General features: G+C 43.0%; 1 protein-coding gene across 8 annotated transcripts in view; it reads right to left on the bottom strand.

The window, feature by feature from the left end:
- Positions 1–761: 761 nt before the first annotated feature.
- Positions 762–24672, bottom strand: part of cbfa2t3 (CBFA2/RUNX1 partner transcriptional co-repressor 3) — a 47123-nt gene continuing 23212 nt past the window's right edge. For 3 of the 8 annotated variants that reach the window (XM_061814967.1, XM_061814974.1, XM_061814971.1), the window contains exons 2-12: positions 19935–20090; positions 18066–18307; positions 17566–17655; positions 16597–16778; positions 13931–14214; positions 12653–12738; positions 10902–11181; positions 10612–10680; positions 9646–9699; positions 7884–8074; positions 762–5700 (exon numbers count right to left, since the gene is read on the bottom strand). In XM_061814967.1, the coding sequence (XP_061670951.1) occupies positions 5323–5700; positions 7884–8074; positions 9646–9699; positions 10612–10680; positions 10902–11181; positions 12653–12738; positions 13931–14214; positions 16597–16778; positions 17566–17655; positions 18066–18307; positions 19935–20090 (2012 nt within the window). In that variant the 3' untranslated portion in view covers positions 762–5322. Of the gene's footprint in view, positions 5701–7883; positions 8075–9645; positions 9700–10611; positions 10681–10901; positions 11182–12652; positions 12739–13930; positions 14215–16596; positions 16779–17565; positions 17656–18065; positions 18308–19934; positions 20091–20184; positions 20272–24672 lie in introns of those variants that run through there. The other 5 variants (XM_061814969.1, XM_061814975.1, XM_061814970.1 and 2 more) reach the window with 5 other exon arrangements.

The raw sequence follows: 24672 nt of genomic DNA, 5'->3' as shown, positions 1-24672 counted from the left end.
ATATTTCCCCATTAAAATGCATGGACACTATTTAGTCCATTACAGTGCTCCCAACCCCCCCACCCTTTTTTTTTAGGGATGGGGCTTGTGTTCATAATAGCTATCTATACTCACTTTTGGCTTATTGCCATTGTCTACTTGGGATTTTGAAGTGTCGCTGTCCATATTTTCAGTAGTTTACCACTTTACCTATCCATGTTTTCTGTACTGATTGTCCTCACTCGGGTCGTGGGTGAGCTTGTTTCTAACTGCATTTGCAGAATCAGTACACTGTACAGGAAAATTAGATACTCAGCATTCATTTGAAAACTTACAATGTATTGGAATTCAGATCACAAGTTAGTAACGCTGCGTCAGGGTGTAATAGGTTTAATCAAATAAAACAGTGCCGTTTGTTTGATAACTCTAAACTGTCAATATGAATTTTTTTAGATTGTTTCAGCAAACCACATAGAGACTAGTGTTGGTGTATATTTTGAACAATAATTAACGGAAAACATTCATATGTTTCAGAACACAATCAATTAGCTCTATAAATTGAACTATTACATTTTGTGAGTGATTATCCATCCATCCATTTTCCCAGCCACTTATCCTCACAAGGGTCACGGGAGTGCTGGAGCCTATCCCAGCTGTCAACGGACTGGAGGCGGGGTACACCCTGAACTGGTTGCCAGCCAATTGCAGGGCACATACAAACAGCCGCACTCACAATCACACCTACGGGAAATTTAGAGTGTCCTATTAATGTTGCAAGTTTTTGGGGTGTAGGAGGAAACCGGAGTGCCCAGAGAAAACCCACACAGCTGCGGGGAGAACCTGCAAACTCCACACAGGTGGGGCCGGGATTCAAACCCCAATCCTCAGAACTGTGAGCCCAACGCTTTACAGCTGCTCCACCATGCCTCCCTTGTGAGTGATTAATAAACATGTATTTAGGAAGGGGAAATAAAAGAGGAAGCATGTTTTTCATTTCATATTTTAATTACACAGTTACATTGTTCAACACCGACAATAACCTGAATTAGAATGTTTTACAGCGTCACACATCCAACAGAGCGAACAGTTAAAGAGCGTTATTAGCAACAGGGAGGAAAGCATGCAAGAAATAAATACAAATCTGGATTTAATTCCTCTGGCACAGTTTACTTCATCTAAAAACGGCAACAGGAACTTGGAGAGAGAGAGAGAGAGAGAGGGAGAGAGAAATCAAACGAAGAAAGATTTTCAGATTTTCAGTCAACCTTTCCTAGAGAAGAGCGATTTTTAATGTCATAGTGTATTGCACAATACAGTATAGAACACTTTCAGACACCCTCATTTTCAGTTCATGTAAAGGTAAAAACGGGAGCATCCTGAGCCATGACTTTTTTTTTTTTAGGGGGGGGGGTACAAGTGCTGTATCAGACTTTTACCACATTAGCCTTCAACTGTAGCTAATCGGCAATGGCTGTGTCACAGGATGGATGCGTCATCACGTCAGGTGAACCTTGAAATGTCATTGGTTACTGTTATTGTTCCAGGTATAGGATGCTACAGTAGATATGGCAGTCTGCTCAAATGTATCTTTCCTAAACATGTTTTTCTGCCACTATTAAATGGTGTAAAGTGGAGAGTCTTGAAAAGTATTCACAACAACAGACCCCACGTATTTTCACAGAGTAGAGAAAAGAATATGACAAATCTCATTGTTTGATGACACAACGCGTTGGACACACCCTCATGAATGTAGTGTCACAACAATAGTACAGCTTACTCTCCAGGTCTTTATGCTTGGTGTGAATCCATCTTCACATCCCACGTCAACCTCCTAACCTCTCTATTAATGTTCAAACAGAAACATTGCCTTCAGTACAATGGAAGCAAAATAGCTTTTGGTTGTACGTATTTTGGTCATTTCTAAGTTGTCTATTTAGTTTGGTTTCTTTCATTGAGGGCTTCCGTGCAGACAAGGGCGCCCAGTCAAAAGTGTTTGAAAGGAGTTGCCACCATAATACTGCTTCGTTGCTGATCTTGTTCACTAACACAGCGTATTAACACAGAAAGTGTCGCTACATATTGCGAATCTCTCCATCAGTCGTCTGCCTGGGATCTTTGATTAAAGCTTGGAGGGTTTCAAGTACAGAGACGTGGGGAAAACAAATTATTATATAAAACTCCACTCATCACACGGGAACACATGCTCACCATTCATTAGTTTCATCTCTGCGAGGCTTTGCTACTGCTAGAAAATACAAACAGTCGGCTTTCCGAGGAAAATGCTTCTATTGTTGTCACAGAAACATGATTTAGAATGTCCGTTGAACATTTAAAAGTCCACTGGTGCACTCCGTTCGTCTGACTGTTTGCATCTCAGACACTTTGGTTAACTGTAATGAAGCTCTAACCTGATCCTATCTGGTTTGTCATCACGACAATAGCTCAAAGCCAGTTATGGCAATGGAGGAGTACTTTGGTCTGCGCTTTTATTGGTTTTGGATGACAAATGGCTCGTCATGGTCAATGCCTGTGTTCATGGATATGTTTGGTTGTCGTTTTACTAGCAGGTCACAAATGTGCGTCTGATTGACACAATTACGGTGGCAAGGCCTTTCAATACCCAAAATGGCAATCGATTCAGAGGTGTGGATGTCTTCTTCAATGTCTGCACTCAACCCATCTTTTCAAAGTCCAGGTGAAGCTCTCCTGGTGATTAGCTGTATGGTCACAGGAGGTAGCAAGTGAAGAGTGCTATGGCGCCATAAAAGTCAACAAGGAGGCCATTCTGTTTTAAATACGAAAATGCTACACATTGATGCAGGGGACGTTTGTAGCTTATTTGCACCATCAGCACCAGACCATCTTTAAATGATGTAATTATTCCCCACAGCCACATGTTTGGAGTTTTAAGAAATGCTCAAAAACTGGAAAAAGGCAATAAGACCCTCAATTCAGTTTTTTTTTTCCCTAAAATTTTTGGAATTGCAGATGATGATCAATAACAACATCTAAAACACTGGGGCCATGGTGGCTTTCATCTGAATACTGGCTAATTTGTCAATCCTACTTTGAAAGGTTTTACTGCAGCTGGAGGTTACAAACATAGCTAAACAGTGATGAAGAGAAATGGTCACAGAGGAACTATTCTAAATGAGCAGTAATATTTCATTAGACTCAATTGAAACAAATCCGACCTAAATTTGGTATGAACTGTATGAATTGAGTCTCCCTCCTGCGGGACTAACCAGACCCGATGCTAGGGAAGTTTGTTACACGGAAAATATTCATTCACAATACATGAGAATGAAAGACTATCACATCTCTTGACAACGTAATAGAATAACTTCAGTTAGTTCATTAAAGCCTAATTTATGTAGTCATGGAAGTCATGCAATTCATGCACACTTGATTTGTCAGAATGTACTTTCCCCTACGTCTACTTCACTGAAGAAAAGTGTTTCAATTATTATTTGGAAAAAAAAAAGCCATTGATACGTTGGAGAAACAAGTGTACTGTGAGAAAATCATATTCTGGACATTAAACTTTAAAGGTTTCTGTTATTTGGCAAACACATTTTTGGACCTCTTTAAATACTATGTACATTCACATTAAGTTACTGATGTTACTTTAAATATATTTATATGTATCTATATTATATGACACCCTATGGGCAGTTGCTGAGGTTCCATTCAGTAGCTGAATTCTCTTCATATTGCACCTCCGTCCTCTCACTGTCTTACAATGCGAGCAATACAAAATATTCTACAAGAGGGGTTTCATCTCATTAATATAGATACAACAAATCAAACAAGGAGTACAAGGTGGGGCTTCTTATCATAGACAAGCGTCCTTGCACGGACCCCACTGCTCAGTCCAAATGACAAGGAAAATGAACGGAAACAAAACAAAGCAAAACAGGTCAATTTCTGGATATACACCAAGTCATGTGTACATGAGCAACAATAGACTATTGAAAAAATGTAAAGAAGAACAATATCTACAAGCAGGTTTGATCCCGTTCACGTGTTGTCCTGCTGAGATGTTAAGTCCAAAGCAGGCTGAGTGGCTGTGGCTGACTAGTCATGCCAGAGTGCAGGGGACGCAGGGGTGAAGGGAGGTAGAAAAAGAGGAGAGTCTGCACCGCCCTTCTCTTGGCTCTGTTCATCGCTTTGGAAAAGGTCTGAATGTAAAGGTAAATATCACCTCACTGTTGGAAATTTAAAAAAAACGTACACATACAAAGCCTGCATGTTTCTGGTGTATGCAATTGCTCCTCCAAACTTGAGGTTTTTGGTAGCTACATCGACGTGTATGTAACTTCATCTCCGTTGAGTCTGCCTAGCTTTTCCATTCCTTTTTTTTCCCCGCTCTTGAACAAATCTCATTGGGGTGAGGCCTGGGTCCATTTCACCAAGTCATTCACAGCATTGTCCATATGTTCTCTAGTCTTGGCCATCACTGAAGGACTGCTGAAGTCTTGTCCACAGTGCAGAAGTCAGCTACACAACAGAGCCTGACTCATTCTGTGCAGCCTGGCTCTCACTCTCTTTCTCTCGTGGGCAGCCTTATCTGCTGAGGAGGTGATGTTGCTTTGTGTTTGGTTATGAGTGCTTCTCCTTATCGCTTACTCACTTTGGCAGTGTAATACAAAGGTTTGGATCATGTTATTTTTCATCTTTGAATTTATTTGGGTTCACAATGATTTCGAGAGGTGAGTCCGGTGTAGATTTTTCTTGGCTCGCTAGCAAGGTAGTTAGCAGTTTAAACTCATTAAGTTTAATGTCATTATGATGGTTATCAATGTTCTCTTATTTAGAATACAGTATTTGGACTTTTCTGTGTTTTCCATTAAAGCCAGAAAGAAAGGTTTCATAAATACTAAGTTATGTTTCTTGGGACTCGCATCACAAGTCTTCCCATTTGCTCATTCTCTTAAAAAAAAAAAAAAAAAATCTTATCCTTAGCTTGTTAGCATTTGGACACTAGAGAAGAACAGGACTGTTTGTGCACATAACAGGTCTAGGTATTCTCATTGGAGCTAAATTATTAGGAAATTGAAGTGCTAATTGGTCTTTTAATCCCCCGTGTCTTAACGTAGCCCTTCAGAGCACGTTAATCAAGTCACCAGGTTCTCAGTAAGCAATGTGATATGTTACTGTCACTTACCATTGTGCTTTTTAACAGTTACACTACACTGAATTCCAAAGCCAGAAACTTAAAAAAGGAACAAGGGCGAAATTGTGGGAGGGGGTCAATGTGAGATAAAGATTCCTCAGTTTGGTTTTCTGTAGAGAGTGGCCACTGTCATAAGAGGGGACAGGTAAAAGGTCAAGAATCCGATGTCAGCGAGAGGTGGCATCAAGTAGGGCGGGTGTGGCTGGAGTGGTGGAGCGAGAGGCACTACTGGAACTGCTCTCCTTAGGGCTGGCCGACATACTCCCGCTGCCACTGCCCGCCCCAGCTGCAATACCGCTCTGGCCCACAAGCGACAGTGGACCCGAAGGGGTGGTCTCTGAGTGCGTGGGGGGTGCACTGGATGCCGAGGACGAGGACGGGGTCCCAAGGGGTACGCTGCTCCCCCCTGGCAGGCCCTGGAGGCCTTGACCACAGACATGGTGGTGTCTCTCCCAGTCTTTGTGTTGGCAGAATGAGCCGCAGTAGCGAGCTGTGTTGCAGCCACTGCAGGTTTCGCTGGCTTTCCTCCCGCAGTTCCAGCAACTCTGGTGAGACAGTGGGAAGACAGACGGTCGATAAAAATAAGTCTCTTTTTGTCTCCAAGACCATTACACAGTTATGTGTGTATTTGTATCTTGATTGATGGCTTTCCTGCTAAATCTATTTATGTGGTGAATCCATTTTAAGGCGACTCTGGTTTGAGTCACCAGCAGGTGGTGGTCATCTGCTCTGGAATGGCCTCAGTCTGGCACCCTGCTCCTACCATCTGGGTCTGTCTGCCCTTATTATACAAACAACTGGACTGCTTCTGCAGCGATGATGGCACCATGGTGGTGCCACTCACCAAGAGCCAAAAGCTGTTCACTAAATGTGGCAGGAAAACCAGTCAGAAGCTATTAAAATAGTATGTGAGCTGCTGGTGGTAATATCGTAGCATTCAGGAAAACTGGAAGTGAGCCTGTATCCAAGCTTATGATCCAAGGAATCAAGGAATTTAATTGTCATACCAACATATATAATATTTACACATGCTATGACATAAAACATGATCCCGAGGTCCAAGATTAACACAAATAATCCCATTAGGAGGTCAGTTCTTCAGGAATTCAAGGGAATATATTCAATAAAAAACAACTTCGCATTACTGTGGTATCTTGAATTAAGATTTTAATTTGTACTAAGACCCAGCTTGTTGTTCAGTTTTCTTATGTATCAAAGCAATATTCCTGACTGAAATTAATTGAAATTCTATCAAATTAATTCCACCCCTCCAAGCCACCACATTTCTTGGTGTTTTAATGAAGAAAAAAAAAACTTTGCATTGTACGTCTGCCTCATAGTTCTGAATTCAAATCCCAGCCCTGCTTGTGTGGAGTTTGCATGTTCTCCCTGTGCCTGCGTGCTTTTTAATGCTAGTTACTCTGTTGGGATCGCTAGCTGCCTTTTATTACATTTTCATTCTTTAGGATGGTTGAAATAGCCAAACAGTAAAATGCTTGCAAGAGACGTAAGAAAACACACACCACATTTCTGTACTTAGTGATTTTCTCCTTCCTTAGATCAATTGTGGTTCACTCAACTTTTCTTTTCTTTTACTACTGGTAGCACCGCTCTTTCTTTAAGCCCAGGGCAAAGAAAATAGAAGAAAAATAATGACATTCTTGAGAAGCCCTCACAAATGCGCATACTCACACTACTAGCACGCAATGCATGACAATGATTGACTGCTTGAGTTGAAGTGGGGAGCGGCTCGTCTCGGTACTGCCCCGTGTGAGTTTGTCATTGATTAGCTTGACTCGGCTACTCGGTCAATATGGGTTCATCGTTGCCCGGGTGTTTGGACGCCGAGAATCTGCAGATTTTCGGGTCCAAGTCCGATTTTTATAACCACTGAGACGTTTGAACTCTGAGGTTGCACTGTATTTAGGTCTTTGTTGATGACAGTTTCAATGTTAGTGTTTGACAGCCATCCAAGCAAGATGCTATGACGCTACCCAGTGAATCCACTTGTTTTCTGCCAATGACCACAGGTTTTGCCATGGAGAGTTTGCGTGCTCCCGTTTGGCCAGCCTTGTGCCTCCAGCCTTGGGTTCTGCCTTAGCATGTTTTTTTTTTTTTTTTTTTTTTTTTCCGGCCACAGTGGCAGTTGGAGATTGTGCTACAAAATCAACAAAGTGTGAGTTTCCCCACCCTGCTCTTTTGAATTTGGAATAATGACATCAATGAAGTGTGAGTATTCTTGACCTGCTATCTGTGGATTACGGAGCATTTCACCACTTGGGTCCAAGATAAATTGCTATTCTTCAAGGCCTTACCCTCTCAATTGTGAAGTTGAATGATCTGTAGCTTTGAAGTGACTTGCCCGTCAAAGTCATTAGCAACTGTTTTGATGGGTTGGTGTTCTGCATATCTATAGTTCGTGACATAAGAAAGCAACAGTAGCTTCCTGTGAGTGTTCTCATTTTGTCTTTGTGGGTTGACTGTTTCAACTGTTCAATAAACAGCTGAAAGTGCACTCTTGACTCTTCGCTCAATTTTTTTTACACTTCATTTGAGAAGTGGTGCATGTGAAGCTCCCTTGCTGTCCAAATTTTAGCTCCCAACACAGCGCAAACTACTGACTGCCCAAGTTGGAGACCCGGTGGTCACTCGTACACTGAGGCATTTGTTTTCCTACTCTGCAAAGCAGCATCAGGCAAATTAGTTTGTTGTTGTCTGTGATACTCACTTCACTGGAGTCCTCCTGCTGGTTGATGACAGTTAGTGCATCCTCAGAGGCTTGTCTCTTGGCCTCAGCCAGGGCCCTCTCCATTTTTGAGCGTTCTGCTGAAATCATCTCGTGAGCTTTCCTCTCAGCATCTGACACAGCCTTCTGCAGCTCTGACATCGCCTGTCGCTTCACTTCATTCACGGCTTCCTCTGAGAAGGAAAGAGGGAGAGAGAAAGGGATGCGTTAGTGCCTCTGCCTGCCCCACCATCATTTATTGAAGCTCTATAAGCTGCTTTTTGTCATATCTTGGCTAACAGATGCACGCCATCCAAGATTTAAAAGTTTATGCCAGAAATGAGAAACATCCAGACAGTCAGTGATGAATTCCAACACAATCTGGACTCAGAGCGGAGAACAGCAGATGCCTCCAAAGTTTTGTCACCAGCTTGGCTGTTCAGCCGCCATCATGGGATTCCCTTTCTGCCTGATCGTCCTTCTGTCATCTGGATGGTTCAGTAACAAATCCTCAGGCACTAAGCAACCCGAATAAACCTCCGTGTGTTGTGAAGGCTTATCTTCACTACAATGCTCCTCCAGTATAGATTTTTTTTTGTTGGATTTTGAACGCTTCCAGGAAATATTGAACAACAGAAAGGATAGAGTGTTTTTGCTTGCGTCAATTACACTATCTGGAAAAAAGCACAAGTCCCCATGAAAGAAAATTTAGATGGTTGTATGCTAATGCAACAAAATGACCTTTTTGTTTTTGTTTAGAAGAGTTTATTACGGAAGTACTTGATTGTTGCATACAGATTCTGAACTACGATATCAATTTTGAGAAAACACTCTCATAGAGCTTTGAAACAAATCCCCACAGGTCCACTATACCATATTGTCTTTCTGCCATAAACCCCTGCTGTGTCTTGGTGAACTTCACACATTGATTTCATTCATTAATACACAAATCTTCTCTGAGTTACTGTAACTACAAGATTTGAATTCCTTCATGTTATAAAAGATTCCAACGCCACCATCTGTGGATTTGCTAAGAAGACACAACAGACACACAACAAGACTCTTCATTTACATCCATACCACAAAGGTGATTTTGTTGTTATGAACACTATCTTTTCTAGTCCCTCCAGACATGAATTACAAGCAGTTGCTTCTCTTTACAGCTCCACTGCATACACTAGTTGTGTGTGTGTGTGTGTGTGTGTGTGTGTGTGCATGCATATGCTAGAACCATTTGCATGTGGCTTGTGTAGTACTCTACTATTCAAGGTAACATAAAGTCAGTGACGTCTCTATGCTATACCTGATCGGAATGTTACCTTCTTCCTCCACTTCATTTCTCCACCTATTTCCTTTTCCTTTCACCTCTTCTCCTCTTTATCTTCTCCTCTCAAGCATTATCTGCATTATCGCAAGCTCAATTATCAGGCCTAATGCATGCACCGCCAAGATAAGTTTGCAAATTTAATTAATTCTTATCAAGGAGAGTGTGTAGCAGACGCTGGGGCAATTAGCACTTAATGAAAAACACAGGGCCAACAATATTAACGTTATAATTCCAGAGGGATTTGCCAAGTCTTTTCACAGACCAGAGCCCTTTTTTGTCCCAAAATCACAGCAGTCTCTCATGCTGAACTCGATCAGAGAAAACAGTACATGTCTGGTTTTAATTAAAAGGGAAAGAAGCAGACTACCTGTCTGCACACACTCACACACCAAACACACTTGGAAATTAAGATGCTTGTGAGTGAGATATGTTACTCACCCTGCTTGTTTTGGAGGTGCTTTAGTGCTGGGGAAAGCGGGATGCTTGTAGTACCTGTATGAAAAACAACTGCAGTTAAAAGAGCTTTTTTTCTGCTGGTGAAAATGCAGTGCAATAATGTGCCAGCAGCAGCATCTTTGCTCCACAGGGTCTATGTATAAGGATCATGGTTGGAACCAGATGATTCCAAAGCGGAATCACGAGGACCAGTGGAGCGGGTTTTGGATTACTGTATTCAACATGAAGTACAGGAAAAAGGACCTACAATAGTGCATAATTTTGGAGTGATTACCAAAGAATAGATTGGCATTTGCAATCGCAATTGTTGATTGTACAGATTGGTATTTCATTTATATTTTTAAATGTTGATACGGGGACTGTGAATGCAACTACCTTTTTTGAAGATTAAGGCTATGAACTTCAGATATTTTGGGGACTCTAGAGTCACTTTAACTGTTCTGTGCTGCTGTGGCGTGCCTCGGGCCAGGTGACTGCATTTTCACTGCAGCTTAACTGCAGTGGCCTTTCATAGTGGTTACAGATAGAGGGCATTTAAGACAGAATTTTGCATAGGGCCTTCAATCCTTTGGCCTCATTGACCAACGACTGTAAGGCCTCTGTCCTTTCTGTCTCCAGCCTTTCTTCCCCCAAGCAGGTCATCAGTTTTTTTTTTTTTTTTTTTAGAGGTATGTCAGCATTACAGATGCAAGGTGGTGAATTCAACAAAATGACAAAAGTGGTTTTTCTTAATGGCTGGTGGGCAGAGAAGTTATTTTGACAATGTAACAGTAAATAATGTATGCCTGTTGGAAACCATGCTTTAGTGAATGTAGATGAGGTGGTGAACATTCATTGTGAAATGTATGATTGTATCTGTTTTTGCCTGAGTGCAGAACATTTTCTAGCATCAGGTCAGAATAGAGATATTGAGAGAAAGAGTTATGGTTGTGTTTTTTTTTTTTTTACCAGCTTTTCTCCAGATTTCTTCTGGCAAGTATCCCGATGGAGGTCTGTGTAGAAAGTCTCTGTGGATCTCTGAAACACACATATAGACCCGATCAATAATGCACACAGATATTGTGCATAGCCCCTCCATTTGTCCATATAGTGTATGTGTGAGGATCTCCTCACACTATATGCTGAGTTAAACTTTCTTTCTATGGTTACTGTCAGTCCCTTGCCAGCATCTTCAAATGGGCCCTACCTTGCTAAAAGTGTTTTGCTGTGCCAAACATCCCCTGTGTGTGTTTGTCTACCTGTCTGTCTGCCTGTCTGCCTTTCAGCAACGGAAGAAGCTCCTTTGGGCAGTGTCTCACTGCTGCTAGCTGTGTTGGAGGAGGAGTTGTGATGAGGAGTAGGAGGAAGAGGAGGAGGAAGGCAGTGCTGTCCGTTGCTCCCACCTTTTTTCATCTCCTCCACGTCGCTGTAGCGCCGTATCCAATGATTCATCTCCTCCCGATCCGCCTCCTGGCAACGTCGCAGCACGGTCAGAGAGCGGCGCGTTTTCTCCACCATGTCCATAATACAGTTCAGGAGCTGATGGGAACACAAATGGGAACATACAGATCCACTTTCACAATGAAGGACACTTTTAATGGGAAACCTTTATTCTGAAACAAGTGTATTCTAGTTAACGACTGGTTAGCATGTCTGGCTCACATTCCTGATGACCCGCTTATAAATCTGGCCTCGCCTGTATGGTCTTCATATTCTCCCCGTGCCTGCATGGCTTTTGTCTGTTTTCCTCCCACATCCCAAAAACATGTACGGTAGGTTAATTGAGGACTATAAATTACCTGTAGGTAAATGTGAATGGTTGTTTATATATGTATGTGTGTGTGCTCTGCAGTTTGGTGGCAAGCAGCTCAGGGTGTACCCCACTGCTCCAGAAGACCCACGACCCCAGTGAGGATAAGCACTACAGAAAATGGATGCATGAATATCCTGAAACACGATAATCTTCTATCTTAGTATAGAACACACTGAACTGTGCAATGTGCAATGTTTCTTAAATGCTGTTTTCAACAGTTTCAAAATCTTCTGATTTCACAATCACATGACTGGGTGTGTTTGGTGTGGAAGAACTTGCACAGAATCAAAACCCTAACCAGATCAAACAAATTTGCAATGACCTTATAACAGACACTGTGAACAAAGACCCTCTCATAAACCATCAGTGAGCAACGACTCAACAGACATTCTTCTGGATGAGCGGCTTAATATAAATTCAAAAATGTTGTATAAAATCTCAGTAGAGTGAAAGCTGTAATCACTGCTAAAAAGAAACAATATTTTCGTTCATTTTCCAATTCTGGTTGATGTAATGGTGAGTTGTTCAACACCTTGGACAGGCTAATTTCGTTGCGTTATTGGCCATGCGCTGGTTAGCGAATTAGAATTTGTTAGCGCGTTGCAGTAATATTGTAACAGCTGGGCTGCAGATGAAAAGGTTGATCCGATTTCTTCCACCCTTCTGCTCGATTTGCTGCCAATTGAACAGCTTTTCTTTTAGTTCTATTTTTCCTCACATTGTAGTGTCACTTTCACACACACTACCAGTTTTGCCACCCTTCTCTATGGGTCTAAATGGGCTTAACATACTCGGCATTCACCCCTTCACTTTATCCACGTTCGAATTTTCTCTCCCTTGCTCGTTGCCTTGGTCAGTCTACTGTATGCCGCTGTTCGTCGCTCTCTTCCCGGCCCTCCCCTCTCTGTCAGCTATATTTATTTCAGTGAAGTGTTTCTAATTTGGCAGGGGTCCAGGCCTGGCCGGTTCTCTCCATGACTGCAGCTCTTGTCTCAGCTGCTCTGCCCAGCTGGAGCTGCTCTCTGCTGGGTCCCGAGCTCCATCTGGGGCCCTATTTCTTTGCGTGAGTGCATGCTGTATGTGCCTCTGGTCTATGTGTGCAATAATATCTTCCTGAAGTTAAGTGTTATCAAACTACACCCATGAGAACAATGTGTTATATTTGACGAGAAAGCTAGTGACCACACTGATACTTACATTATCAAGGTGCTTCCATTCCTCTGCCCACTCTCGATCTGTTAGACGGTGGTCGATCACTTCCTCTTGACGGGCTCCGTGGACTGCTGTTACAGAAAGGCACGTTACATAAAAAAAATACTTTTACTATACAGTATATTGAACTACAGTCAAAGTACTGGGAATCATGCAACATTTTGAACAAATCTGGTACAGGGAAATGTATTGAGGCACCTGCCCGTGCCTACAGGAAATGGAGGAGCTCAATTCAACAAATTCGTCTACCCAATGCCACACCTTTTTGGACCTTGTTTGGAGCCCCTGGGAACAGAAATGCCGGAATACAAAATGTCTACGGGGCTGTGAGCCAGTCCTGATTAATACATTAAAACAGACGCATGTTTAATCATGTTCATTCTGCATTTACTGTATAATATTATCACATGGCGATGACACAGCAAATAACTTCTCTCAATCCAGTTCAAAGAGAGGTTGTGGTACAGTCCAACCACCTGAATCATTTCCTATAGCTAGATAAATATGGAAAAACAATAAAAACAATAGTACCTTGTGATTAAAAGCAGTATAAATGAGGTCAGGTAATTGATATTGAGTGACTGTAGTTGGGAAATGTGGTCCAATATCGTGGTTTGAACCGGGTATTTACTGTATGTCAAATCACTGGAAGACAGCTTATTGTTCTGCGTAGGTGGAGCCCACTTGGGGAGAGGTGGGTGGAACAAACAATTTTTAAGGCAATAGGGGTGCTCTCATTACAATCAAGTCCTTTTGTTTTACACTTGTCTAGGTTGTTTAAAAATGAAATACAGTTTGTTTTTTCGGTCGCTCAAATTTCAGGGGTGCTGGAATTCATTTTGCTCCCACTGCAAAAAAGGCTAGAACGCCTCTGTCTACAGGTTTGTTGATCAGCTAAATTATCATGACTGAGGAATAAATCCTCCAAAAATAGTACTCTGAGTCAGCTTCTCTCAGTACCTCCATGTTGGCACATAATTGCCCATACGGTGTAATAGGCCTGTAACTATTCTCGGGGACAATTTGGCTGAGAATGTGTGTCTTTCTTTTTGAGCTCTGCAGAAGGAAGGCATGTATAGTTGCCACAGTTGTAGCACATGGGTATGTAAGGCTGTGGGCTTTATATAGCCACATGGCCACAAGGATTAAGACAGTGGACTGACAACTGGTCATTGTTCCTGACACGGACCCGACTTTTTGATGTCCCCTTAGAATTTGTCTGTATAATATTGTCTGGTCAAGAGTGAATGCCAAGTTTTCTACCTGTCTGTCGATGTCTGTCTCGGCTGTCTCTGTGTTCATTATGTCTGTAAGCGTCTCTGTATTGGTGTGCCAGCGCCATGTCCTCCAAGCGGTAGTGCTGTGGGCCCATTTGAGGGTTTTGTGGGTGTGGCAGGCCATTAGGGGGATGTGTGGGAAGGCCATTGGGAGGTGGGTGGGCAGGTATGCCTGTGCTAGGGCTGAAGCGCTGACTGGGGCTGATGGTGCAGGGCCTTTTAGCAAGGTGTTCGGGGTGCAAGCCATCTCTCTCTGAGGAGTCTTTGGTCCTGGGGAGTGGACAAAAACATTACAAAATTAAACTTAAAATATGCATCAATGTTGATCCTGAGGCAAACAAATGAATACTGGTTGAAGGGGAAAAAAAAATCCTCAGACCAATTTTAATATATACAGCTGATGCACCCATTCTAGACGGTTGTTGTGCACCCACGAGTGCTTATATTGCTAGAGAAATTCCAGTGTGAGTTGGAAGCATTGATTATTGATTGTACATTATAGAAAACACTTTATGTGTAATGAGACACACAAAGAGAAATGTGATTGTATATCCATAAAAGCCTGCAGTGTTTTTACAGCTTTCAAATTGAAGTGTGGAATGAGATAACCTATTAGTCCTGACAACAAAACTGGATTCTTTATTTGCTTGCCAGTATGTAATTGCACTGCACAGACTGACAACATTTTTTGAAAATCTCTTCATCACATGTAAGAAAATGCTTTAATTTGAAAGCCAAAGAAAAAAACAAACAAGAACTGGATTTTGCTAGGCAGCACTGTGAGCATCTAGTTAGATGGCTCGCCTCACAGTTCTGAGGACCAGCGATTAAATCCTGGCCCCAACTGTGTGGAGTTTGCGTGTTCTCCCTGTGGCAGGGGGGATTTTCTCCGGGCGCTCCGGTTTCCTCCCACATCCCAAAAACATGCATTAATTGGAGACTCTAAATGGCTCCCAAGCGTAATTATGAATGTGACTGTTGTCGGTGTCTATCTGCTCTGCAATTGGCTGGCAATCAGTTGAAGGTATACCCTGCCTCCTGCCCGTTGACAGCTGCGATAAGCTCCAGCACTCCCGTGACCCTTGTGAGGATAAGCGGCTCAGAAAATGGATAGATGAATTTGGCTTCTCTGAGTATTAATAGGTGTGTCAATTCTAGTTCCGCATCTTATTCTAAATGGAGACATGTAGCCCAGCAGAGACTAGACTGTCATTGCAGGGAGATAAAAAGGAAACATGATTTCACGATAAAATCAATGGCCAGAAGATTAGGTACATAGAACTAATGAGATCCTGTAGTGGAGGTATTCTTGAAATTGTACAGTTTTGACATCCTGCAGGCATTATACTACAACTTCATCAATCAAGTTAAACATTCAGATTGCTACAAGTGATGTTATTTATCAATGATTGCAGCTGCTTCTATGCCGAAGTGCCAGCAAAGGTGAACTCTGTGAGGACTGTAAATTCGACAACTCCCACATGGTGTGCACACAAGACACAAGAGCGCACACACATGTATTCCCGTGGAGAACTGCTTGTTGTTCAGTTACAGCAAGACAGCGCCACTCCAGAGCTCCAGCACAGCTGTATGCCATATGTATCAAACAAAGCCAACTCCAAGCATACAGCATGAGTCTCAAACGTTTAGTCTGAATATCCCTCGGCCTGCTCTAAGATTGGAGCTATTCCTCATGCTCCCGCCCAGCTTCAGCTTATGCTATAATATGAACTAAATAAAGTGAGTGCAGCAGATGTTATGAGAAACTGTGTATGAGTTATTTAACTAAGTGTGTGTGTGTTTAAGTGAGGCTGTATTTTCCAGCCATCTGGTCAGTTTAAATGGGAGTGTTGATAATAATCTTTTTAGCTAGATGGCACTAACCAGGCATTCAGATGGAATGAATGCCTGGCTTCATTGTAAGAGACTCAAAGGCCAACAAATTCATCCCAGGCTGCATGTAGTGGATGTGCGTTACTATCTGTGTGCTGGTTATCCGTGTGTATTTTCAGCATGCCGGCAATACTTGTGCACATCCTCGACTCTGGCAACTGACAAATCATATGAACAGCTGGCACGGGGCAGGCCCTGCCCCTGCCTGAATACGCTTCCCCTCCCCCAGCGTAGTGAGCCAGGCCTGCGGTGCATAAGGCGAGAGGTCGGGAGGCGGAGGTGTGTGGATTACAGTCCCATCCAAACCACCTCCCCTCACCCAACGGAGGATGTGTTCAGTGTTACGGTCAGCACATCACCATCTGGACACATCTCTGACATATGGGCAGCTGCTGGGAGCCTGCAGATCTTGCAGTTATAGTGGCAGAGAGAGAGGGGAGGAGACTGAGTAAGTCAGGGACATGAGATGCAGAGAAAAGACAAAGATGAAGGAGAGAAAGAAGAAAATTTGGATGTATCGATCAAGTTGCACTCTCCATAGAATGAAACAAACAAATCCATGGGTAAAAATGTTACTTTTGTTATTTTCAAATATGCTGCCTCTGCATCTTCTGCTTTTTCTCTTTTAACACTTTCATAGTAGCGGGCTGGTGTCAGCGTTGCCCAGACGTCCACTTCTCCACAAACTAGATGTACAGCCTCCCCTGGGTTGGGAAATTCTTCATTTCTGACACTGTGTGTAATACAAAGACCTGTTACCTGTCAGGGGTCCTTCTCTTGCCATGGTCATTCATCTCCAACATGATCTCCGAAGAATCGAGGGGCGAGCTGGCATTGGCGTCCAGGAGAAGCTGCTCGTGTTGGGCCAGGTATTGTGCTGGAGTCTGTTTGGCCAGCCTGGCACAGTGCAGCAACTCCCTCTGCAGCAGGGGCAGGTTTGCCTGGAGCAGTGACAAAAATGAAACTGTTCAATAAAGTCAGAGAAAAAAATTATGCAAACTGAAACATGGAGAATGACAAAAAAAAAAAAAAACTGATTAGGTAGTGAAACGAGAGGGAGTGATAGATAAAGAGACACGATGAGATAAGACAGCTCTCTTGACACATTCCTCTGCCATGTGTCTCGCTCTGAGGTGTGCATTGTGTATGTGTATAAGTGCTGTCAAATAACTCTCTAAGACCTGTCTGCTTGATGAAACACAGACGCTGCTGCAATGTCCCAGATGTGGAGGATGACCGCACACAAGGATGTATGACACCAAAACATGTGCACACACATACACTATTTTTTGTCTTGGCATTGACCTCAATAGTCTCCACTTTGTTGTCGCAAATATTAAAATACTACAAGGTTCACCTCTCAGATTAGATCAACTTGCCCAAAAGAGTGAGTTCTCAATTGTCAGACCGAGATGTTACATATTTTGTTGCTTTTCAATCAGGCATAACGCCTTGGTTTTTCATATCCGTTGCAGTAAGTAAATGTTTGTTATAATTTGTAGTTATATCTTGATAAAGTGTCAATACATGCATTTCAATATGTTTTGGTGAAAGGGAGGATTAAAATTTCTCATTTGTCCTGCAAACCCTTATGTAGAGACAGAGAAAAGTGATATTTTGGAATATATGAATATGTGCTGTACAGGCCATAGAATCCAGGGCAGAGTTAAATATATCATATATAAGCAGGTGCACACCTGTGGAGACAAGTCTGCACAGTAGATTTACCTTCAGGAAGGGAATGACGAAAGGCCTCAGAGGGAAGTTGGTAGCCTCGTGAAGTTTGGAATGAAACTCTTCAATTGTCAGTGTAGAGTTCTGTACAAGATGAGACAGCACATTTGAATCTTGTATTTGTTTGTTAAAACGTTACACACACACGCACAAGATGCTTAATTCAATGTACATGCATTTTCCAATTTGAGAACTGCATCAACCATTTCTCCCTCGTGTAGCCTAGTGACTGTAAATGAAGTCACCAAAATATCAGTACGACGTAGCCTAACTGTTAACTCCTTCATTCTATACCCACAATCAAAAACAACTTCAAATTAAATTCAGAGCCCTCAGAAACAAAAGCAACATTGCATTTGTTAGGTGTATATACATTATTTTCAAAATGATTGCTCTTATGTACATCTGATAAGATGATGTAAGTGTCCAATACATTTCAAATCCACTGCTTGCATGCAATAATATTTTATTGATGGAAGTGACCACAAACTTACCACCAGCCCCAGCACAAGGCTGCGCACTCGTTCTCCAATCTCAGGCGATATGTCGTTGCCAAACTGCTGCAACGTAGTAAGGAAGCGCTTCAGCTTGCAGAGTTGCCGGGCGCCACAGGCTGGCGGGAGCTGCTGGTTGGACAGCGAGGATGTTGATGACATGGCCGGCCCGTTACTGAACCCGTTAGGAGTGGACGGTGCGCCGTTCAGTGATGTGGGAGAATGGCTGCTCCCATTTAACACTGAAGGCACACATGAGGGGGAGACAACGTGAATTAGGTCAGGAGTTTCCGAGGGACCTGAGAGGTATCGACCACAGGGGCAGGATGGGGCCTGACACTCTTCTACTGTTTCCTGCTGAGAGTGCATGGAAGATTACATACAAGCGCACAAAATGATCCCATGAAGGCAGCATTAGATGCGTACATATTTATTGTCACAATCTTGTGTGTGTTTTTGTGCATCTTCAGCTGTCTCACAAGTGTTACCATATGACTCCCCTCTGCGACCACCTGCTCTTGTGTCAGTCTATTTCGCCCTGTTCCTCAAACTCTTCCCCACCCACCAACTCACTCACTAGGACACAACTATATGAGGAACTTGAAAATGAGGTGCCAAAAATAGTTCGGTGACCTGTGTTACTTTTATTCCAATGGCAGGTGTGTATCTAAATGTGGTGCTGCACATGTCCACCATCTGAAAACAGATTTGCTGCTTTGAGGTTCAGAATATTATGAAGATTCATACACATATATGTGTAGCTGTGGTCCATTCAATCGGAAACGGAATGGATCTTATCTTTGACTCTCTCCAAACTTGTTTAAGTTACTTACATAACTGAATGTATTGTGTGTCCATGCTTTGGAGAAATGCCCCAAAACATGGGTCCTCATTAGATTAACCCACCTAATCTGAATAAATATTAACAAACAAACACAATAACGTAGTTGTGGGCCAACCCATAGGATCACAACATGCTCAACTTGTGTCCTGGCTTTAGTGAAGAAGAGGAGAGACAAATGCAAGGACAGGACTACACCATCAACGGCATGCCATAACAGGTGAAAGAACAAGGCCTGACAATGCTATATAGGGAAGAAAGTAACCTCCCCACAGCAACGCCACCCTGACTGATGCTCACTGCCCTGCCACCCTCCTACGAGGTGGCTGAACAACACAGATACACGTGCGCACACACAATGCTACAGCCGCCCTCGCACATGCACTCAGAGGCACTTGTCAACAGCAAGGGCAATTACTGTAGCTCACCAAAACGCATGCCTTGCTGAGGTTGCGTCAATTCTTGCTCACCAGAACAGTTTCCACAATTTGGGAGGTCCCTTTAAACAAGTATTGGATGTTCAAGACCAATGAAAAAACTACAGTGTATGTACGCTGAGGACAGTTTTAAGAAAACAACGTTTTTTTTTTTCAATGATCAGGTTAAGATAATCACAATAAAACATCTACAAAAAAAAAACCCCACATCAGATCTGTTAACTGCCCGTCTCATGAACTCATCCTTATTGCACTTTAAAGTTATTAGCGTTGCTAATGTAGTATCTTGAATACAAATCCAAGACTGAAAAGATCTGTGCAAGAGATCCTTTTTCATTTTTCACTATGTGTATTTAGTAACTATATATCTCCCTATCTCTGTGTATAAGACAGGATATAACTTAAATGCAAATTTGCGGCTGTAAAAGTAACACGCTGCATGATGACAACTTTTGTCATAAGAACTTACTCTTTCTTTATATCACTGTGTAGCAACACAAGTTTTTTTTTTTTTTTGTCGAACACCCATTTAGCTTTTGTGCATAAGGTGTTGCATAAGAGAGAGAGAGTGAGAAGAGTTTTTTTCTTTACTTGATTTACTGGTGGCAGGGGTGAAAGAAGCATTACGACTAGTTGCTTGGTTGACAGCCGGGGGTGGAGGAGGCATGGTTGGTGGGGTGGACCTGGGCTGGTTTTTCACATCCGCAGGTGAATCTGGCATTGTTCCAACCTTCTGCACTCTACTACCTGGCAAAAGGAAAACAAGAATAAGAGAAAATCAGTCAGGGTGGAGCACTACTCCCCCCAAAAACGTTAAAAAGGCCAGCATGGAGATTATCACCTGGGAGCCAAGTTTCTTAAGAACATAAGCCTCATCAAAACATCCGAAGCAATGTAAGGTGTGGAAATGGCCTCAAATGTGTATTTCGTCTCTGTTGGTTTTAGTAAAACAGGCCTGGGAGACACACAGTAACACCTGCTCACCCACTCAGCTACCGCTGACTGAGACCCCCCCTCCCCCACCCTCCTTCACACACACCGTGTTGCTCTGACATCCCAATCAGTGGCCCTCCAATCTAACCTACGGCGCTCACATACAGACACGCGCACATGCACACACTCCTCCCCGGCTGTCCCCCCTCGTCCTCCGCTTCAGACAGCCAACTTGACTGCCAGTGACAAGTGCAGCTGGATCTGCTGCTGTCCATCATTGGGGACTGACTTTCAGGAGCGCTCCATCCTGCTACCAGAGGCTCCGCTGTCCCCTGCCAGGACCAAACAAGGCAAGAGCAGCCTGGGTGGTGTGAAACAAATAGATGGCATGGCTGTTCAACGGAGAGAAAAAACAGATGCAGGTGGATGTGGGGGTATCTGTATGTCTCGAGTCTATAAACAAACATGCACATATCGAATATGCCCACCAAGGAAAATCTCTGTGCACCATTTGGTTATTTGTGTGCTTATGGTATGGTGTGCTTTTGTTTTCAATTCTTACTAAGTGTGGAGCATAAAGATGTCCGAAATGTATTTCTCAAAACCCACAGTCTTAAAAAATAAAAAAGGAAACCACATAAACCAATTCATCCATATTCTGTTGATGATTTGAGAATGGGCCACTTATTTTAATGATGGAGATGTGTGATTTTCTCCCCTTCTATGGAAACTTCCAAATTTTGCAATCAATTTTCTTCATTTATACATGAATAATGCTTCAAGAACGACTTCCTGCATGTCCAGGGGGAGAGTACCAATGTGAAGTACTACAATTTGGTGCTCATCCAAATTCCAATTAAGTATTGCTCAATACCATCATATGCCATAAAGTTTGTTATGCATTTGTAGAGGGTGTGTCTTTTTTCTGGATATTTGCACATTTGCCCTTTCAGTTGCTGGATTCTGATTTTTTTTTGAAACACCACAACCTGAGCACATAACTGTGATAACTTTAACAACTTGCGAGGCACGCCGTTCCCAGCCAGGTGTGCATAAACACAACGGCAAGCAGTAAGTGTGATGGTTGCAACAAAAAGAAGCCACTTAAGAAGAATTGCTTGGCAAAAACATTCCAAATAACTGCACAGCACGTTGTCATTCACAATAAAACAGTTAGATGTAGAATGCGTTGCGTGTTCAACAATGTTGTGCCATTTGTTTGACTTCAGACAACGTGACTCATGTTTCAGCAGAATAGAGAGAGAGAGAGAGAGAAATAAGTAGTTTTTGTTTTGAAAATGCCAGAGCTGTCATGAGATTGGTCTTTGTGATGATCCTGTGCACTGCTCCGAAAAATAAAATCAAAATAAACCCAACTGTGCTTTTAAATCCCCAACTGTCTTTTCATGCCATCTGTAAACTGCTAAGGGATCTGCAGTATTTTACTGCTGATAAAACACTTAAATTGTCATCACGGGGCAATGATAAATGAATGACCATACATTTGGGGTGGCACGGTGGAGCAGCTGGAAAGCTTTGGCCTCACAGTTCTGAGGTCCCGGGTTGAATTCTGGCCCCGCCTGTGTGGAGTTTTCTCCGGCACTCCGGCTTCCTCCCACATCCCAAAAACATGCAACATTAATTGGACTCTCCAAATTGCCCCTTGGTGTGATTGTGAGTGCGGCTGTTTGTCTCGATGTACCCTCCGATTGGCTGGCAACCAGTTCAGGGTGTACTCCTGCCTGTTGACACCTGGGATAGGCTCCAGCACTCCCGCGACGCTTGTGAGGATAAGCGGAAAAAAATGGATGGATGGGTTCTTCTATCCTGCCATAGTTTGCTTCAGTCCTATTTCTGAGAAGTCACCGATAAGGCTTCGGCAGTTGGTGTCTGTATTTAAAGAGTGTCACCGCAGACTATCCTGTGCGAGGGTCGTCAACATGGTGATCCACAAACGCACTAGGGGCAGCCACCCTGCGTTCGACACTCTCAACATAAACACACAAGGTTGGAGATAGAGGCTAGTATAAATAGATGTAGCTTCTAAAAGAAGCCGAAACACATAAACAAGCCACCCGTGCTAACCAAGTTTCCTGTGTGGCCCAGTCAAGTTCTTCTTTGATTATAAGTGCAGTGTCACTGGATAAAAAGTGTACTTTTTGTGTATGTACAGGTCTTGCAATCCACCTCACACAGACAATGTGAAACCATTCTCGAAGTCAAAACTGCTGTTTGGTCACTTTACTTTCTTTGGGAAAGGAGAGTAAAGTAAAGGAGAGAAGACAAGCAGAGGGGGCCGCCCAGTCTGTTTACTCCCTCTGTGGGATTATAGACAGCTGTATAATCTGAACAGCTACAGGGACAGGGCTCACACATACACACCAGGCTAGGGATTTCACTTTTTAATACATTAGGACGTCTGCAACCCCATCTGTGGCCATCTGTGCTCCCACTGTGCAATGCGCTGAAGGACGAAACACTTGCAGAGAAAGGAGAAGGGAGAGAAAAAGAGAATATCAGGTAAAGTGAGGTGGTTCAATCCAGGTTTGGACCATGCCCCCCTATGAGTCCCCATTAAGAGGGAGCAGATGTGTCGCTGTCAGTCCTGCACTGATGATTAAACTGAAAATAAACAATTTATCTCTGCCCTGCACTCCCTTGACTTTTTGAACAGCTGTACATCTGCACGTTTGATGTAATCTGCCCTAAAAGATTGCTCACCAAAGAAGCCCTAGTCTAGAATGTTCTCCCCTCTCCCCTTGTGTCGTGATGAAACAAGATGAAAAATCACTCTGTGCAAGACACCCCACACCAAATCTCATGGAATAAGCAGCTGCACATGTGCAGTGCTGTGGAGTTCCATCCTTCTTTTGGGCTGTTATTATGTATTAAAGAACACATGCCTTCATTACAATTCTACAAACACAACATGACTACATATTGTAAACACTATCTTGTTATGACAGAGAAGCTCTTGATGTAATGATCTGAATATATCTCAGCTCATATGTATTCATGTTGGATTGCAATAGAAACAGCTGCAACTTATTAGTTTTAGCCAACCACTGCGAAGTAGTTCCTTTAAATCCTCCTGTCCACTCAGTCGCTCGTAGTCCAGAGAGAGTCTTGTCATTGACCACATAGTCCTAAAACTCTCTCTCAGTCTGTCACTTAAACGCTCCCTCCCTCCTCCCCACTGTAATTCGCCCCGTCTCCAGGAATGCTGTTGTTTTTAATTTCTCCCAGCTGCTCTGGCTGGCTGCCCAGCCGCCTGCCTTCCCACATCTGTTCCCTATGAAGCCGCTGAGGAGTCCACACAAACAGAGCCTGAGCCTCTGGCCCACAGCCCCCCACCAGGCCTTCGAATGAAAATATGGGGTTTGCAGCCCTGGGCCGTGGACCTCAGATTCACAGATACATCTCCTTCTGCACCTCTTACCCAAATAATATCTGCCTGACGTCTATCAGGATCAAATTCTGAGGCTCAGTGGTACATCAGCTCATCTCCTGAGGAGAAATAAGAATCTATGTAAAGAACAGTTGTTCTCTCAGTATGGCTAATCATTGTGAGGTAAGATTTGTTTATTTGTGTCAGAACCAATCTGGCCCCTTCAGACAGATCCGGACTCTGATTCATCTTGAGCTTTTTTAGAGTTCAGAGGCTTTTGAGCACTGACTAATGACAGACTGTGTGGCATGGATACACACACACACACGAATCCATATGACATACAGTATAGTTATGCTCATGTTGCAAACAAAATCAAATGACAGTGAACACGCAATCCTAACTGAACAAAGAACCAGGCAGAAACCTACCAAATGTCAGTGGCTAAATCTTAACTCATAATAGTTGTGCTAGATTTTTATTTGGGACGGGCAGCACAGTGGCAAATTACGTCCAATTCAGTTTTCCTTAAACTGTCTTTTAGATGGGCTCCTTGGCAAAAAAAAAAAAAAGAAAAAAAAGAAGGAATGAGAGCACAAGCTGCAAGTGAGTGTGGATTAAAGACAATTTATCCAGGGTTAAGGGTAGAGGAGTTGTATTTGTCTTTGAGCTGCAGGGATCTTGTCATCCAGCACTCATATCTGTGAAAGCTGTTATTGATGTAATTGTATTGAAGTTCTCGTGACCATCTGTTGTCCTTGGGGAGGGTCTGGCTCCTCTCGTCGGCAGTGAAGTGGTTATGTGCAGCACATCACTGCTGCAGACGTGCTCACTGAGAAAAAAACTTCCTTTTCAGATTTTCCCAACGGCTGCTAATAAAATCCAGATGTTAGACTTGAGCTGACTCGCTCACCTCACCTCCCTCCTCCTCTTTATGTCCTCCCTCTACTTGTGTCATTCCCCATCTCTTCTCTCAGCGCCCTCCTCTTCCTCTACCTAAAACAGTAC

Source organism: Syngnathoides biaculeatus, chromosome 3 (assembly GCF_019802595.1).
Source record: "Syngnathoides biaculeatus isolate LvHL_M chromosome 3, ASM1980259v1, whole genome shotgun sequence".
NCBI classification, from domain to species: domain Eukaryota; kingdom Metazoa; phylum Chordata; class Actinopteri; order Syngnathiformes; family Syngnathidae; genus Syngnathoides; species Syngnathoides biaculeatus.
The sequence above is the reverse complement of the archived record's forward strand: the minus strand, read 5'-3'. Positions and strand labels throughout refer to the sequence as shown.